This window comes from Acipenser ruthenus, chromosome 35, assembly GCF_902713425.1.
Source record: "Acipenser ruthenus chromosome 35, fAciRut3.2 maternal haplotype, whole genome shotgun sequence".
Lineage (NCBI taxonomy): Eukaryota > Metazoa > Chordata > Actinopteri > Acipenseriformes > Acipenseridae > Acipenser > Acipenser ruthenus.
In genome coordinates, this window is record NC_081223.1 from 11,277,566 (window position 1) to 11,293,302 (window position 15,737).

The 15,737-nt window shown below is 47.5% G+C and overlaps 1 protein-coding gene across 1 annotated transcript; it reads right to left on the reverse strand.

Annotated features, from left to right (window-relative positions):
- Window positions 1-1,585: 1,585 nt before the first annotated feature.
- On the reverse strand, window positions 1,586-14,330 carry LOC117395634 (soluble guanylate cyclase 88E-like). Its single transcript, XM_059007777.1, has 17 exons — window positions 14,169-14,330; window positions 12,164-12,343; window positions 11,422-11,554; window positions 10,652-10,826; window positions 10,106-10,197; window positions 9,465-9,722; window positions 8,406-8,556; window positions 7,555-7,680; window positions 6,928-7,048; window positions 6,579-6,708; window positions 5,803-5,949; window positions 5,052-5,198; window positions 4,453-4,609; window positions 3,539-3,648; window positions 2,948-3,037; window positions 2,693-2,811; window positions 1,586-2,469 (listed from the first exon to the last, which is right to left on the reverse strand). Exons 2-17 carry the CDS (start codon window positions 12,289-12,291, stop codon window positions 2,118-2,120), a joined length of 2,436 nt encoding a protein of 811 aa, XP_058863760.1. The 5' UTR covers window positions 12,292-12,343; window positions 14,169-14,330; the 3' UTR covers window positions 1,586-2,117.
- Window positions 14,331-15,737: the final 1,407 nt, after the last annotated feature.

Sequence of the window (15,737 nt, forward strand, 5' to 3'; positions counted from 1 at the left end):
ACACACACACACACGCGCACGCCCCACACACACACACACACACACACACACACACACAGACTGTTCCCTGAAACACATTCCTGAATTGCCTTGACTTGTAAAGTAATGACATCACTGCTGAAGACGGTCGTTCTATGAAGAAGCACAGCAATAGAGGACCAGGCTAATTTGCCAGCCTCCACTATTAGGTAACGTTTTAACAGAATCAATTGGTGTTCCTTATGTCAAAATTCCTGGTGGATTTTCCTCATCCCTTATTTTACCCCTAACCCCTTCTACAGTTCAATTATATAATATCTCTAACTAATTTTAGCATGCTGCATTTATCAATCTCTCCAGCAAAAATATTGCTCAAGTTCTTGATGTCGTTATTATGAATTAGTCATTCAGCAGACGCTTTTAACCAAAGCGATTTACACAGACTAGGAGGGTGAACTATGCATCATCAACAACTGCTGCTGCTGCTGCAGAGTCACTTCCAATAGGACCTTGTTTGTTTGACGTCTCATCCGAAGGACGGAGCACAAGGAGGTTCAGTGACTTGCTCAGGGTCACACACACGCACACACACACACACACACGCACACACACACACACACACACACACACACACACACAGGGAGTCAGTGGCTGAGCCGGGATTTGAACCTCCCGGTAGCAAGCCCCCTTTCTCTAACCACTGGACCCTCAAGCCTCCTTGTTTAATTAGTATACTGTCTGAAGGCTTCGGTATATTCAAGCTGTTACCCGCAATCGTTCAGCACAGCATCAAAATTACTTTTAACTCTGTAAGCTTGGCGCTTTTGCTGTTCAAGAGCTTCAGAGTGTTGACACCTGCTGGTGAAACCCGGTATTGCAGTTGTAATCGGTGGCAAACCAGTTTCTAGTCAGATAGCGCCCTCTAGTGTTCAGAAGATGCAAGGCCGGTTAACTAAACTGCATATCGCATTGGCTTCAGGTTTATCGCGGAGAGTCCTGAGTCGTATCTCATATTCTCATTTGTCAAGGTGCGTTGACCGTGAGTCCAGGACCTGACCTGCTCATATTCTTAATCATCTTGACCAGAGGTGGCCAACCCAGATCCCGGAGAGGCGCAGCCTCTTCTGGTTTTTCGTTCTCAGTTACTGCGAGATTATTATCTTACTTGGTCAACGCGAACATTTTTTTATTCCCAGGTCTTTAGCCATTGATGATTCAAAGATAGCCAGAAAGCCTGCAGGACTGTGGCCCTGCAGAGCCACAGTCCTGCTCTAAAATATACCTACGTCTCATCCGAAGGACGGAGCCCAAGGAGGTTCAGTGACTTGCTCAGGGTCACACACACACACACACACACACAGGGAGTCAGTGGCTGAGCTGGGATTTGAACCTCCTGGTATCAAGCCCCTGAACCATTTCTAGTTTTACTTTAGAGTTCTGCATTTCTTTTTTGAAGTTACAGCGAATCATTTTCAGCCTAAGAGTGAAGAAATGATACAATGTGCTGGTACGTTATCATCTTTAATGAGATCACATTAAAAAATACAGTGACTTTTCCATCAGCCCCCCCCCCACCCCCCCCCCACCCCCCCACCCCCCCACCACTTTTATATTGTATTAGAATTAGGGCTTCTGGTGTTTAGTGTTTCACCCCCGACTTTTCCCCTCTCCTTTAAGAATTCAATTGATCTCCGTTCAGCCGTTCGTGTCTCTCGATCACACAGCTGAGAAACGCGTTCGTAGTAAAACTGATTTTTAATAAGTCTGACTTTTTCATTTCAAAGCAGAAGAGACTCCTCTTTATTCATGTAAACGCAGCCTCGCAGAACGATTCTGATAAAGCGCGTCCGGCATCAAAGAATTGATTTTTCATTACAGCTTTTTTAATGCAGACGAGTCTCTTATTAACACGTCGCGATCTCGTTTGCACGTTCTGCTTGTCAATGAAAAATGAAGGCTGGGCTGATTTTAAAAGCCCATTTAGTTGTTTCACAGAAAAATAAAAACCTGTAAAATGAAATCAATTTTACTCTGAACTGCGTTTCTCAGCTGTGTGATCGAGAGACAGGAACAGCTTAACAGGGAGCAGCTGAATTCTTAAAAGAGAGTCGAAAAGTCGTGGTAAAGCCTTGCAATGCCTAGAGCAAACAGCAGGTGGAGCTACGGAGGGGCAGGGTGGCTGTCAGCCGGCTGTGACGATCGTTGCCCTTGGCGACGCAGAGAGGCGGGACCGCGTTCTCGGAGGGGCCTGTAGGGGGCGCTGCAGTTTCCTGAGCGTTGGCTCCGGCTGCCTCCGTCTTGCTGGCCTTGTTGTTCTTGGTCTTTTTGGTCCTCTCTTTGTCGCGGGGCTCGGCCGGCGGGGGCTCAGCGGCGCCCTCTAGAGGCTGGGGCAGGTCTGGCGGGAGATCTTCTGACGGTTTGGTTTCTTCGGTTTGTTCCACTGGGTTGTTGAGATTGGAAGTGGAGCGTTTGGCTTGGCTGGAGTTTGTGCTGGCGGGAGAGAGAGAGAGAGAGGGGGGGAGAGGGGGATAAGAAACAAGGGTTTATAAGTCTTGCATATATGCGACGCCATTTAGAGTGAAGATTGATTACAACACCGCATCGCTTCTGGAGTTCGGATTTGCCGTGTGTATGAAATCGAACCATGGGAACTGGAAATCGTGGGAACAAAATTGCCCTGGCAACGCTTGGCTAGCCCAATCGAAACTCCTACCTCTTTGTGCTTCCCTCCTCGGAGTCTCTCTGCTCGCTGCTGTATCTCAGCTCCACCGGAGATTTGAAGGACAGGTCTTTCTTTCCCTTCAGCCAGTAGGTCTTCATGTAGCCCTTACCCTGCGAGATGCACAGAGACAAAGAGAAATCCTGGATAAAGAGGAGCCTCTTCTGCTTTGAAATGAGAGTCAGACTTATTAAAAAGCCCGTTTAGTTGTTTGACAGAAGAAAAGCGAATGAAATCCTGCTTGGTCACCTTGACAAAGATCTTGCCCCTCTCCTCGATGATATAGGGTTCGTGCTCCAAGTGGTCCTTGCTGGTCTGGCTGATGTGAATCTGCATTCCCTGCACAGAAGAGAGACCCCCCAAAAAAAGAGCCAGTTGTTGGAGAGCTTTCAACGGGACAACGAGCAACGCCAGCAAAGACAGGACCTCAACTACGAGCGCAATGTTCTTTGTTAGGGTATATGTCTGCTCTAGTGCACTGGGGTTTGACATTGAAGAAGAAATAAATACATTTGAAAAAAAAACAACATAACAGGTGGTCTAGCATCTCCGTTCCGTACAGCGTCACGGATCGCTCTCGCTGCGTTACCTGTTTGACAACGTGGCTAATAATTCTGACACTAGCAGTGCACTAGAGCAGACATTTTGAAGAGTTTTGAAAAAATTGATAGGATGTTAACAATGAAAAGAAAGAGGGGACGCGATATTTTTTCAGAACCCCGCTGGTAGCAAAATCGGTCTGGGATCATCCACAGAAAAAGCCTGGAACAAGTCAAGGAAAAAACAGAGCACCATATGCAACAGAAAAAACAAAACAGTAGCTCATGTTGCAACACTCACCACCCCATTGCTTTCCATGCGGGAGGCTGTGTTCACTGTGTCGCCAAACAGACAGTAGCGTGGCATCTTCAAACCCACCACAGCAGCGACCACCATCCCAGAGTGTATCCCTGCCACCAGAGAGAGTTTTCAGAGGATCAGATCAGACAGGTTTATCACGCAAGCTGAAGGATGCAGAATTAAGTTAACTGCGTTTTTTTTTGTGTGTGTATCTCGACAAGTTTTGATTCACAAAATGCATGGAACTAATCCTAACTTGCACCATAAGGAGAAATCATTATTATTATTTAGTCATTTAGCAGACGCTTTTATCCAAAGCGACATAGAGACTAAGGGGGTGAACTATGCATCATCAACAACTGCTGCTGCTGCTGCTGCAGAGTCACTTCCAATAGGACCTTGTTTGTTTGACGTCTCATCCGAAAGGATGGAGCACAAGGAGGTGAAGTGACTTGCTCAGGGTCACACACACGCACACACACACACACACACACACACACACACACACACACACACAGGGAGTCACTGGTTAGAGAAAGGGGGCTTGATACCAGGAGGTTCAAATCCCAGCTCAGCCACTGACTCCCTGTGTGTGTCTGTGTGTGTGTGCGTGCGTGCGTGTGTGTGTGTGACCCTGAGCAAGTCACTTCACCTCCTTGTGCTCCGTCCTTCGGGTGAGACGTAAAACAAACGAGCTCCTATTGGAAGTGACTCTGCAGCAGCAGCAGCAGCAGTTGTTGATGATGCATAGTTCACCCCCCTAGTCTTTGTAAGTCGCTGTGGAAAAAAGCATCTGCTAAATGACTAATAATAATAATAATAATAATAATAATAATAATAATAATAATAATAATAATCTATCTGTCCATCCATCCCTATATAAGCAGTGTTTTCAGTGGACTGGTTTCTCTTACCCACTCTGATCTGGATGTTGTCCCCAGTCGAGGGGTCTTTGAGGTGGTCGATGGAGCTCAGCATGTCCAGGGCCATGTCACAGATGTGGTGGGCGTGGAAGGTGGTCTTGTTGGGTACCCCTGCCACCACCATGTAGGCATCGCGGATAGTCTCCACCTGCGGAGAACAAACACAGGGGAGCTGCTCACTGCTGGGTCTGTGTGTGTGCTGGCTCACGAGCTCAGCTGTGGTAAAAAACGATGGCTTATTTCACAGTCCAAAAAAAAACTATAAATGAAAGAAAATAACTTGTATCCTTTAATGTGTCAGTTTTTCGTTAAGTATATGGGGGAAAACTACCAAGCGGTGTGCAATTCAATATGTTAACGTGACATTATTCAGCAGGTTTCATTCGATTTCATGAAGCATAACTAGTTCATTCTATAGAGGGGGGCGATGCAAACGCTTTTGTTCTGTCTTCCCGTTTTTGAAACGGTTGAATCTAAGATCACTCGCTCGCTAGCTCGCAGTGCTTTGGAAACCTGGCCCCTGGATCATTTTTAATTTGTGAGATTGTGCATCTTTGTAGAATCCGTGTCTCCTGGTACCCAGCCCTCACCTTGTACACGTTGTGCTTCTCGCTCAGAGTGTCGAACACGATGTAGATTTCGTTGAGCATGTCCACCACTTGCATGGGCGTGATGTGAATGCAGATCTCGTTGAATTTCACCACGTCGCTGAAGAGGATCGTCACGTCTGGGAAGACCTGGGGAACCAACGTCATCATCATCATCATCATCATCATCATCATCATCATCATCATCATCATCATCATTATTATTATTATATTATATATAGTCATTTAGCAGATGCTTTTATCCAAAGCTTCTTACAGAGACTAGGGGGGTGAACTCTGCATCATCAACAACTGCTGCTGCTGCTGCTGCAGAGTCACTTCCAATAGGACCTCGTTTGTTTGACGTCTCATCCGAAGGACGGAGCACAAGGAGGTTCAGTGACTTGCTCAGGGTCTCTCACACACACACACACACACACACACACAGGGAGTCAGTGGCTGAGCCGGGATTCGGACCTCCTGGTATCGAGCCCCCTTTCTTTAAACACTGGACCCCCAAGCCTCCATGATAGAGGCAAGGACTCATTGGTAGGAATATTATAATCATTCCCTGTGCCATTTTTTTTGTCTTTCAATACTCCCTCGCCCCACTCCCAGGACAGGTGCCCATTCCAGTGATGCCCCTTCTCTCTCCTCTCCCCTCTCTCCCCTCTCCTCTCTCCTCTCCCCTCCTCTCCCCTCCCTCCCCTCTCCCCTCTCCCATCTCTCTCCTCTCCTCTCCCCTCTCTCTCACCTGGCAGGTCTCCAGTGCAGTGATTCCCTTCCTCAGCCGGTCTGCCACGGCTCGGGGGATCATGGCGTAGAGCAGGGAGTCTCCCCTCTTCTTCTCCTCATCCAGCTTCTTGATGATCTCCTGCAGCTGCGCATACTTCTGCTGCTCCTGTGAGGAGAGAGGAGAGAGGGGGAGGAGGAGAGAGGAGAGAGGGGGAGGAGGAGAGAGGAGAGAGGGGGCGGTGAGCGAGGTACAGCCAGTGCTGTAGTCCAGCCGGAACTCGAGTAAAAAGGAAAGCCAAGTCACATGACTCCCATCTCCTGCACACCTGTCTGATTCGGTCCGTCAGTCCTCTTGATGCAATGGAAACTTCTATTCTAGGTGTGTCTTATTATTAAACTCTTAGCAGAAACCAGGAATGAATCCAGCTGCAATGCAGGGGGAGTCTTATTTCCATCCCTGAACTGCACAGCAGTTTCATCCATTCCAGGTTCTACTACAAACGTAATCAGATCAGGTAACGAGCTCAGGTGTGTCTCATTAAACTCGTAGCGAAACCAGGAATGGAGCAAACCGCTGTGCAGCGGGAGTCTGATTCCCATCTCTATTTAAAGCCAGGTCTTACTGTGTGTGTGTCTGTAAAGCGTCTTGATCAGATGGCACTGTGTGTACGGTGTCTTGAGCAGGTTGCACTGTGTGTGTGCGTGCGTGTGTGCCTGTGCGTGCGTGCGTGGGTGCGTGGTGCGTGCGTGCGTGCGTGCGTGCGTGGTGCGTGCGTGCTCTGCACAGTCTCTTGCCTGATCCAGTGCCAGTTGCAGCTCTGCAGATTGCTGTGTTCCAGCTAGAATCAGCTCCCTGCTGGAGTCATGGAGATTGAGGTCATTGACGTACACGCCCATCTTTATCATATCCTCCACCGTCTCAATACTGGAGAGAGAGAGAGAACCAGGCGAGGAGGGGTTAAACCCGGGGACGCATTCCATAGCACATCCACAGCATGCAACTCAATGGCTACTCTCATGGCTTCCGGTAGACTTCTGCAACATCTTTGATTACGTGATATTAAATCAAATATCTATGTTCATTTATACTGCTTGGTAAAGCAGCCCCTGGTTGAAGGATCGAGATGGGGTGGGTGGGGCTTACATGGGGGTCCCGAGGAAGATGAGGGAATCCCACTGCGGGACGTACTTCATCTGCCCCTTGAGGTGCAGGGGCTTTTTGGGCGGCTCCCTCATGTCTTCAAAGATTGTCTCGCTGCACTTCCCTGCAAAAAAAGAGAGGGAGATAGAGAGAGAGAGAGACAGAGAGAGAGAGAGACAGAGAGAGAGAGAGAGAAAGGGAGACAGAGAGAGAGAGACAGAGAGAGAGAGAGACAGAGAGAGAGAGAGAGAGAGAGAGAGAGATGGAGAGAGACAGAGACAGAGAGAGAGGGAGAGAGGGGAGAGAGAGAGAAAGGGAGACAGAGAGAGGGAGAGAGAGAGAGCAAGAGAGAGAGAGAGAGAGAGAGAGAGAGAGAGAGAGAAAGAGAGAGAGAGAGAGAGAGAAAGAGCAGAACCTGGTTGTAATACAAGCCCAGTGCAAAGACTTCATGAAAAGCTTCTAACTGCAAAACTATGATTAAGGGTGTAGCTGTACAGCTCTGTCTAAAAGTGTTTTTCTATATACAGTGAAGATTCCGAAACGTCCCTAGGTTCTTACAATCAACCAACGGCAGGAACGTACCGGGATCCGCCTAGGACTGGAGCGCCATCTGCCGGTACAGCAGCTCACCTGTGATGGTCTGGAAAGCCAGGAGCTCTATATCCTCGGCTCCCGAGTTAGTGGAGCTGTTATACTGGGAAGCCGCGCTGCTGTACTCTTGATCAGCACCCTTTACCTCCTCCATCGCCTTGGGCTCTGAGGAGAAACGCACGCCGTTAACACAGCGCCCTTTAGGTAATGCTGTTCTGTATATGTCGCAAGGCTTACCCTGTGCCTTCCCTTAAACTCAATACTAAAGCAAGCTTGTGACACAAGTGACTTTTCACCTTCCCTTTAAGAATTCAATTGATCCCCGTTCAGCTGTTGGTGTCACTCGATCACACAGCTGAGAAACGCGTTCATAGTAAAACCGATGTCATTTATTTTCTGTGAAACAACTAAATGGGCTTTTTAAAAATCGGACAAGCCTTCGCTGACAAGCAGAACGTGCAAACGAGATCGAGACGTGTTAATAAGAGACTCTTCTGTGTTAAAAAGCTCTAATGAAAAAGTCTTTGATGTCGGACGCGCTTTATCAGAATCGTTCTGCGAGGCTGCGTTTACATGAATAAAGAGAAGTCGCTTCTGCTTTTGAAATGAAAGTGTCAGACTTATTAAAAAGCCTGTTTAGTTGTTTCACAGAAAAAGAAAAAAACGTAAATGAAATCAGTTTTACTATGAACGCGTTTCTCAGCTGCGATTTGAGAGACTCTCGATGGAGTTTAAATCAGCCGTGGATGAGCATGTTAGAGTGTTTTACAGCCCCGGGGGGACCCCCCCTGCCTTGAGGCTCAGGTAAAGGCGCTACCTCGCTCCTCTCTTGGGTGTTTTACAGCCCCGGGGGGACCCCCCCTGCCTTGAGGCTCAGGTAAAGGCGCTACCTCGCTCCTCTTTTTTGGGCTTCTCGCTCTCCTCTTTCTCCTCTCCCTCCTCTCCCTCCTTCTTGTTCAGCTTGGGCAGGTTTGTCTTCTGTTTGCTTTCCACCACGGCTTTGGACAGGAGCTCGAACACGTTGTTTAAGTGAGTGTAGATCTGAGGAGACACACGGACACGCACACACACAGACACGCACGCACACAGAGACACGCACACACACAGACACGCACGCACCCACGCACCCACGTGCGCAGAGACACGCACACACAAACACAAACACACACAGACACACAGACACGCACGCACGCACGCACGCACCCACGCACACAGAGACACGCACACACACGCACGCACGCACACACACACACACAGATACGCATACACAGAGATACGCACACACACAGACACAGAGACAAACACACACACACACACACAGACACGCACACACACACACACACACACAGAGACATGCACACACACACAGAGACACACACATACACACACACACAGAGACAAACACACACACACAGACACGCACACACACACACACAGACACGCACACACAGAGACACGCACACACACACAGAGACACACACACATACACACACACACAGAGACAAACACACACACACACAGACACGCACACACACACACACAGAGACACGCACACACAAAGACACGCACACACACACAGAAAATCAGTTCTTACCGGGGCTTTCTGTGCTGTTGCAGCTGTGTCAGTTAGACTGTGATCCCAGAGATGGAAATAAGACTCCTATTGCATTGCAATCTCACCCATTCCAGGTTTTATTTAATGCAAGCTCAATCAGCCCCAGTGTACAGGTAACAAGCTCAGGTGTGTTGTTATTAAAAACTCCTAGCAAAACCAGGACTGGATCAAACCGTATGCAGCGGGAGTCTTATCTCCATCCAGAAGACACTGCAGCCCTGTTCTAGCTGAATCCCATCTCTCTCCTGTCACTCTCTCTCAGAAGCCCCTCCCCTAGCCCCTCCCACCTCGCTGAAGGACTTGCTGGTTTTCCCCTCTCTGCTTGGACACTCACATTTTCCCAGCTGAACTCCAGCATGGGCCTGACCAGGGTGAACTCCTCGTTGAATTTCTTGCCCTGCAGGTCGGAGAAGACCTCTTTGAGCCCGTCCCCGATGCGGTACATGGTCATGTCCCGCCGGAAGATCACGCTGAAGGGGAACATGTCGAAAAAGATGGCCCTCTTCATGGGGAGCTTCTCGTAGCCCGGGGCGGTCTTCTGCTGTGGCATGCGGTGCTTGAAGGCAGCATTGTCGAAATTCATCTTGTACACCTGAGAAAGCAACGCCAAGTCACAGATCACTCCCTCCCCCTTTTTAAAAATCGACAGCTTTTCTCGGTAGCTGCATGCCCACCTTAGCCTCGCCGTTATGCACGCCCACAGCAGGAAACTGAACTGAAGAGCAGCACAGATTATCAAATTAACCACTAGCGCCATCTAGTGCACAGCTAGAGTACTGCCAGCAAAAACCAACTCGATTCAAAGTGTCACTTGATGGCGCTGGCTCTCCTGTGCAGGCACTGGTCTAGTCTGTGTTGCGTGCGTCTACGCCCTCCTTATCTCCTTACTGCAATAAGGGAGTCAAATTGCATTTGACTGTTAAAAAGCCCTTGGCGAACGCGTCCCGTTACATTGTAATGAAGCTGCTTGCTCACCACGTAGGTCATCTTCTCCGTCTCTTCCTTTGACAGTATCTCCACCTCGATGTCTGTGCTGTAGAACTGGCGACCCACCTGAGACAACTGCCCTGCAAAAGCAACAAACGTTCATTATCAGAATTATTTTTTAGTTTGGATTGCCCAATTATTTTACAACCCTGATTTTCTCCCCGATTTAGAATGTCCAATCATCCCCCCCCCCCACTCACGGGAGAGGGGGACCCCTGCGCTCCCCTGACTGTGTGACTCCCCCCTGCACACCACGCGGCCGTGCCTTTACCAGGGGAGACCCTCGGGGACCCCTGCGCTCCCCTGACTGTGTGACTCCCCCCTGCACACCACGCGGCCGTGCCTTTACCAGGGGAGACCCTCGGGGACCCCTGCACTCCCCTGACTGTGTGACTCCCCCCTGCACACCACGCGGCCGTGCCTTTACCAGGGGAGACCCTCGGGGACCCGTGAATCAGTATGTGTCTTTCAGATTGAGTGTTATGCATGACTGAGTGCAGTTCTGTTCAACCTTGTGCGTGTGCGTGTGCGTACCCTTGACGAACTGCGTGAAGCCCTTGCGTGTGCTCCGGTAGTGCAGCGTCAGGCTGGTCTCGCACTCCTCCTCCACACAGAAGCTGGGCGGCTGCACCTTGGGGAAGGAGAATCGAAAGTACTCGTGCAGATTGTCCAGCTCGTTGATGAAATCTCGGACGTTGCGACCCAGGACCTGAGAACAACAGCAGTCCTGTTAGAAGCGACTCTGCAGCAGCAGATGATGCACAGCTCACCCACCCAGCCCCCCAGCCTCTTGGACAAGCGCTAAATAACCAATTCTTGTTATTCAATTCCTTTTTCAAATCGATTCCCCAAGTGGCAGCAGTGTGGAGTAGTGGTTAGGGCTCTGGACTCTTGACCGGAGGGTCGTGGGTTCAATCCCAGGTGGGGGACACTGCTGCTGTACCCTTGAGCAAGGTACTTTACCTAGATTGCTCCAGTAAAAACCCAACTGTATAAATGGGTAACTGTATGTAAAAATAATGTGATATCTTGTAACAATTGTAAGTCACCCTGGATAAGGGTGTCTGCTAAGAAATAAATAATAATAATAATTCCCCTTCCCTTTTAATCAATTGCAACACGTCATTGATCAAAATTGCAGGATTCTGTTAAAATGAGTTTCTCACTGCCAGCAGAAACAAACAACTTCAAAGAATTTTCTTTCTGTTTTGTTAGTCAGTGTAACTGACCGCACATTTGCTCAGGAGACCCGAGGGACAAAGTCCACAGGGACGGGTGTTAGGAAGGGAAGCAGGGTACTGCACCTTTAGGATCCTCTCGAACCCGTAGTTGCCGATCCTCTTCACCATGTAGACTCCGAACGCGTACATGAGCTCGTCGTGGGTTTTGCCCAGCACCTCCCCAGCTGCCTTCGCCAGCCGCAGAATCAGATTGTCACTGAAACAACAGGGGTGCAAATTTGGCTCCATGGCGCTAGATCCTAGTGCCAGGTACCTCATACCCAGGGCTTCTGAGTTTCGTGTTTCCCCCCCCGACTTTTCTACTCTCCTGCAAGAATTTGATTGTTAGCTGTTAAGCCATTCTCGTCTCTCAATCCAGTCTGAGAAACGCGTTACCAGCAAAATTGAGGCTTTTTTCAAAAATGAACCCTGAAAAAAATGACCTTAAAGTTAGCAAGATTTCACAAGTGCAGCTGCATAGTATCTAATGCAGATAAGAAGCTGGCTATAGACCAGCTATTTTCTGTATAGCTAAAAGCATCTATGTGCTGAATGTTTAAAGATGATGCTTGAAGAAAACCTGGAGTGGAATATCCCTCCAGGACCGGGATTGATTGGACAGCTCTGGGTTATATGCATGATTTCCAATCCATCAATCCCGATCCTGGTGGGCAAATCCGCTCCAGGTTTTTGTTTAACAGGTCAAATGAGCTCATGCACGACTTCAGTCGGAGGTTTCCATTGGTTTAGAACAGGGTTGGAACAAAGACCAGGACCAGGAGTACGACACCCCTGCTGGATCTGAGAGAAAGCCAGTGGGCCTTACTTGTACATCTGGTGACGGACGAACTTGAGGTGAGGGATTTCGGCCCTCGCTTCGATGAGCCGCCACACGTCCTCCCCGTACGATTCGTTGATGTAATCGTTCACCGCTTCCAGGTACAGGCCGTACATCTTGTGGGATGGGGGGGTCCGCGCAGCGTAGATTCCGGGCGTTTAAAGCACTCTGCGGGAAAGAGGAGCCAACTCATATTCGGGATTGGCAGGTTTTGGTTCTTCTTTAGCTTTGCAAACACTGGATATGTTTGACGTGAAAATAGCGCTTGGAAAAATATTAATAAAAAGAAAAAGATTTTGAATATCCATATTTCCTTTATTTATTGACCCGATAGTCCTGGTTTTACTGGGAGTTCAATAAGACTCACCTTACACAGTTAATAAGGGTTAGTTTACCATGGTTTGTTTTTTAATATGCTTTACCAGACCTCTCTGTGCTTTACAATGCTTGCCTCTGCTTCAAAAGACCTCTCTGTGCTTTACAATGCTTCCCTATGCTTTACCAGACCTCTCTGTGCTTTACAATGCTTCCCTATGCTTTACCAGACCTCTCTGTGCTTTACAATGCTTCCCTATGCTTTACCAGACCTCTCTGTGCTTTACAATGCTTCCCTATGCTTTACCAGACCTCTCTGTGCTTTACAATGCTTCCCTATGCTTTACCAGACCTCTCTGTGCTTTACAATGCTTCCCTATGCTTTACCAGACCTCTCTGTGCTTTACAATGCTTCCCTATGCTTTACCAGACCTCTCTGTGCTTTACAATGCTTCCCTATGCTTTACCAGACCTCTCTGTGCTTTACAATGCTTCCCTATGCTTTACCAGACCTCTCTGTGCTTTACAATGTTTCCCTATGCTTTACCAGAACTCTCTGTGCTTTACAATGGGGAAAGATTTTGAATTTACAATGCTTTCTTCAGGAACATTTTAAACACATCATATTTAAAATGATCAGTGCATGCTGCATAATGTTTGTGCAAAACTGATTTCAAAAGGCTAGGTCTAAGCACTTCAGGTGGATCAGAAGCACATTGTATTGACACGATAAAAAAAAAAAAAAAAAAAACGGAATGGAGTTTGGTTTCACTGGAGCCGGATCATCAGGTTCGGCTGTATAAAGTGGATCAGGCTCGGATTCCACTCACCCGTCATTGTCATCCAACAGCAGCGCTGTACGCAAATTAACCAATGAAAATCAACTGCGGTTACGTCATTCGCTGTATTTCAAGCCGTTATTTTTTTAATTATCATCGGAAGCGCATACTATAGTAAAAAAACAAAGACGTGAAGAGATAAGTTATCAGTGAGGGTATGGGCAACAACACTAGTGCTTGTCATGAGTGCGTTTCAACATTATTCTACTATAAAAATTGGAGAAATCGCACCCCGTTTAGGAACCTGGCAGCCGGTTCAGCTTGCTTCCGGTAAATGATCGCACACACGATTTCTTTAAAACGTCTTTAACGAAAAACAGACAGCAGCTGCTTCAAAGAGCTGAATATATATTTCTGCTTAAGATCTCCCTCGCTGTCCAGCACAAGATGGGGAGGTTTCACACCTCTGTCGTTATTTTATTTGTTTACATGTATTTATGTTTTTATTTGGTTTGATAAATTCACTGATGGTGAAAATATCAATTTAAAAATATATATTTAAAAGGAGGTGGACATAAAAAAAATAATCTCCAAATTCCATTTACAATTTTTCAAGTAAGCATTGAAATATTTACAAACATTTGACGTATAGCAAAGGAAAAATGATCAGTTTTGCACCTGACAACCCTATTTCTTTTCCTGCTGTAACACCTTAGCGCTTTTAACCGTGAAAAAAATATCTTGAAAACACCTGTTTTTAAACCCTGAAACCCTTTGAAACAAGCCAATTTTTATTGAACCAATAATTCAAACCCAACCCGACCCATAGCATACACTGCCACCCAAGGTAACTATGTCCCACCCAAAACACCCACTTTTGTAAAGCCCGGTTCTCTTACCTTTAGTCGCGTCCGGACGCGCCACAGCGATGCAAAGCGATCCCACAGCGTCTCAGTCAGACACGATGTGAGGGGACGCGTCCCAGCAGACACACACCCCTCTCTCGCCCCCCGGCCAGCTGGCCTTGGCGTTTGACTCTCTTGAACCGCTGTTGTTGTCATGTCAAGGGTCGTTGGAGCGCTAACGAAAGAGGCAGGGTATGGTTTTGTCAGACAATATGCTTTTTAACACCTCGCCCAAAAAATTAAAAAAGGCGAGGACACGGCGCGTGTGACCCTGTCTTGAGAATTAGACAGGTATTATTTTTAATATAAACAATCTTTCTCCCCCACTTGACTGCGCCTTTAAAAAAAAAAAAAAAAAAAAAACGGGGCCTTTTATTTATTTTTTAAAAAACCGGCCCCGTTGCTCGTGTGTATTTTGCTTGCGGGTGGCGCAAAACGAGGAGGCAAACTCAAACAGGATTGTCACGAGTTAACCGATCACTCTCAGGTTTGTGTTTGTAACTGGGGTGTTGCATCTGTGGCTTCCCAACCAGCAGACACAGTGAAGGGGGGTCCCCGGGACCGGTGGGGGGTGGTGGGAGTTAACTATGCATTATTATTTATTTCTTAGCAGACGCCCTTATCCTGGGTGACTTACAATTGTTACAAGATATCACATTATTTTTACATACAATTACCCATTTATACAGTTGGGTTTTTACTGGAGCAATCTAGGTAAAGTACCTTGCTCAAGGGTACAGCAGCAGTGTCCCCCCACCTGGGATTGAACCCACGACCGTCCGGTCAAGAGTCCAGAGCCCTGACCACTACTCCACACTGCTGCTACTGCAGAGTCACTTCCAATAGGACCTCGTTTGTTTTGCGTCTCATCTGAAGGACGGAGCACAAGGAGGTGAAGTGACTTGCTCAGGGTCACACACACACACACACACACACACACACACACACATACACACACACACACACACACACTCACACACACACACACACACACACACACACGCACACACACACACACACAGGGAGTCAGTGGCTGAGCTGGGTTTGAACCGGAAACCTCCTGGTAACAAGTCCATGTCTCTAACCAGTGGGCTACTAAGCCTCCCATGTTACATGAGTTGTCTTAAAAGGAGTTTGTTGTAAAAAAAAAAAAATTAAAACAAAAGGATCTGTCTTCAAAAGCTGAAAGCACTCGAGGCAGACGTAGTTACCCTTTTCACGCTATCACAGTCTCACTGCTTAAAAAAATATATAAATACACCCCCTTCTTATATTGTAATTGGTTTATGACTCTGGGGGTTCTGAATCGATTCATAACGCATAGTAAAACCTGCAATTAATCTCGGTGATTAGAGGAGATTTCACTTCCATAAGACTAGGTATTAGAGCTAACTCCTCCGTGTAATGCGAGCTACTCCGAGGCTGGTGTATGTGTCTGGGAATAAAAAAATAATAATTAAAAAAAAAATCAATTAAAAATTGTAATTTAAAAAAGAATAAGCAGCGAGACTAAGAGGATTCGCGTTTAGAGCGTTTGGAAATTCGGCTTTTCTTAGGGCGGTA

Excerpts from the sequence above, each read along its gene's own strand:
- LOC117395634 (XM_059007777.1), bottom strand. The coding sequence starts at position 12,291 with ATGTACGGCCTGTACCTGGAAGCGGTGAACGATTACATCAACGAATCG. Across the intron at positions 7,681-8,405 it reads GCCCAAAAAAGAGGAGCGAG|AGCCCAAGGCGATGGAGGAG; the intron begins GTAGCGCCTTTA and ends GTTTCTCCTCAG. Across the intron at positions 2,812-2,947 it reads GGGGCAAGATCTTTGTCAAG|GGTAAGGGCTACATGAAGAC; the intron begins GTGACCAAGCAG and ends TGCATCTCGCAG.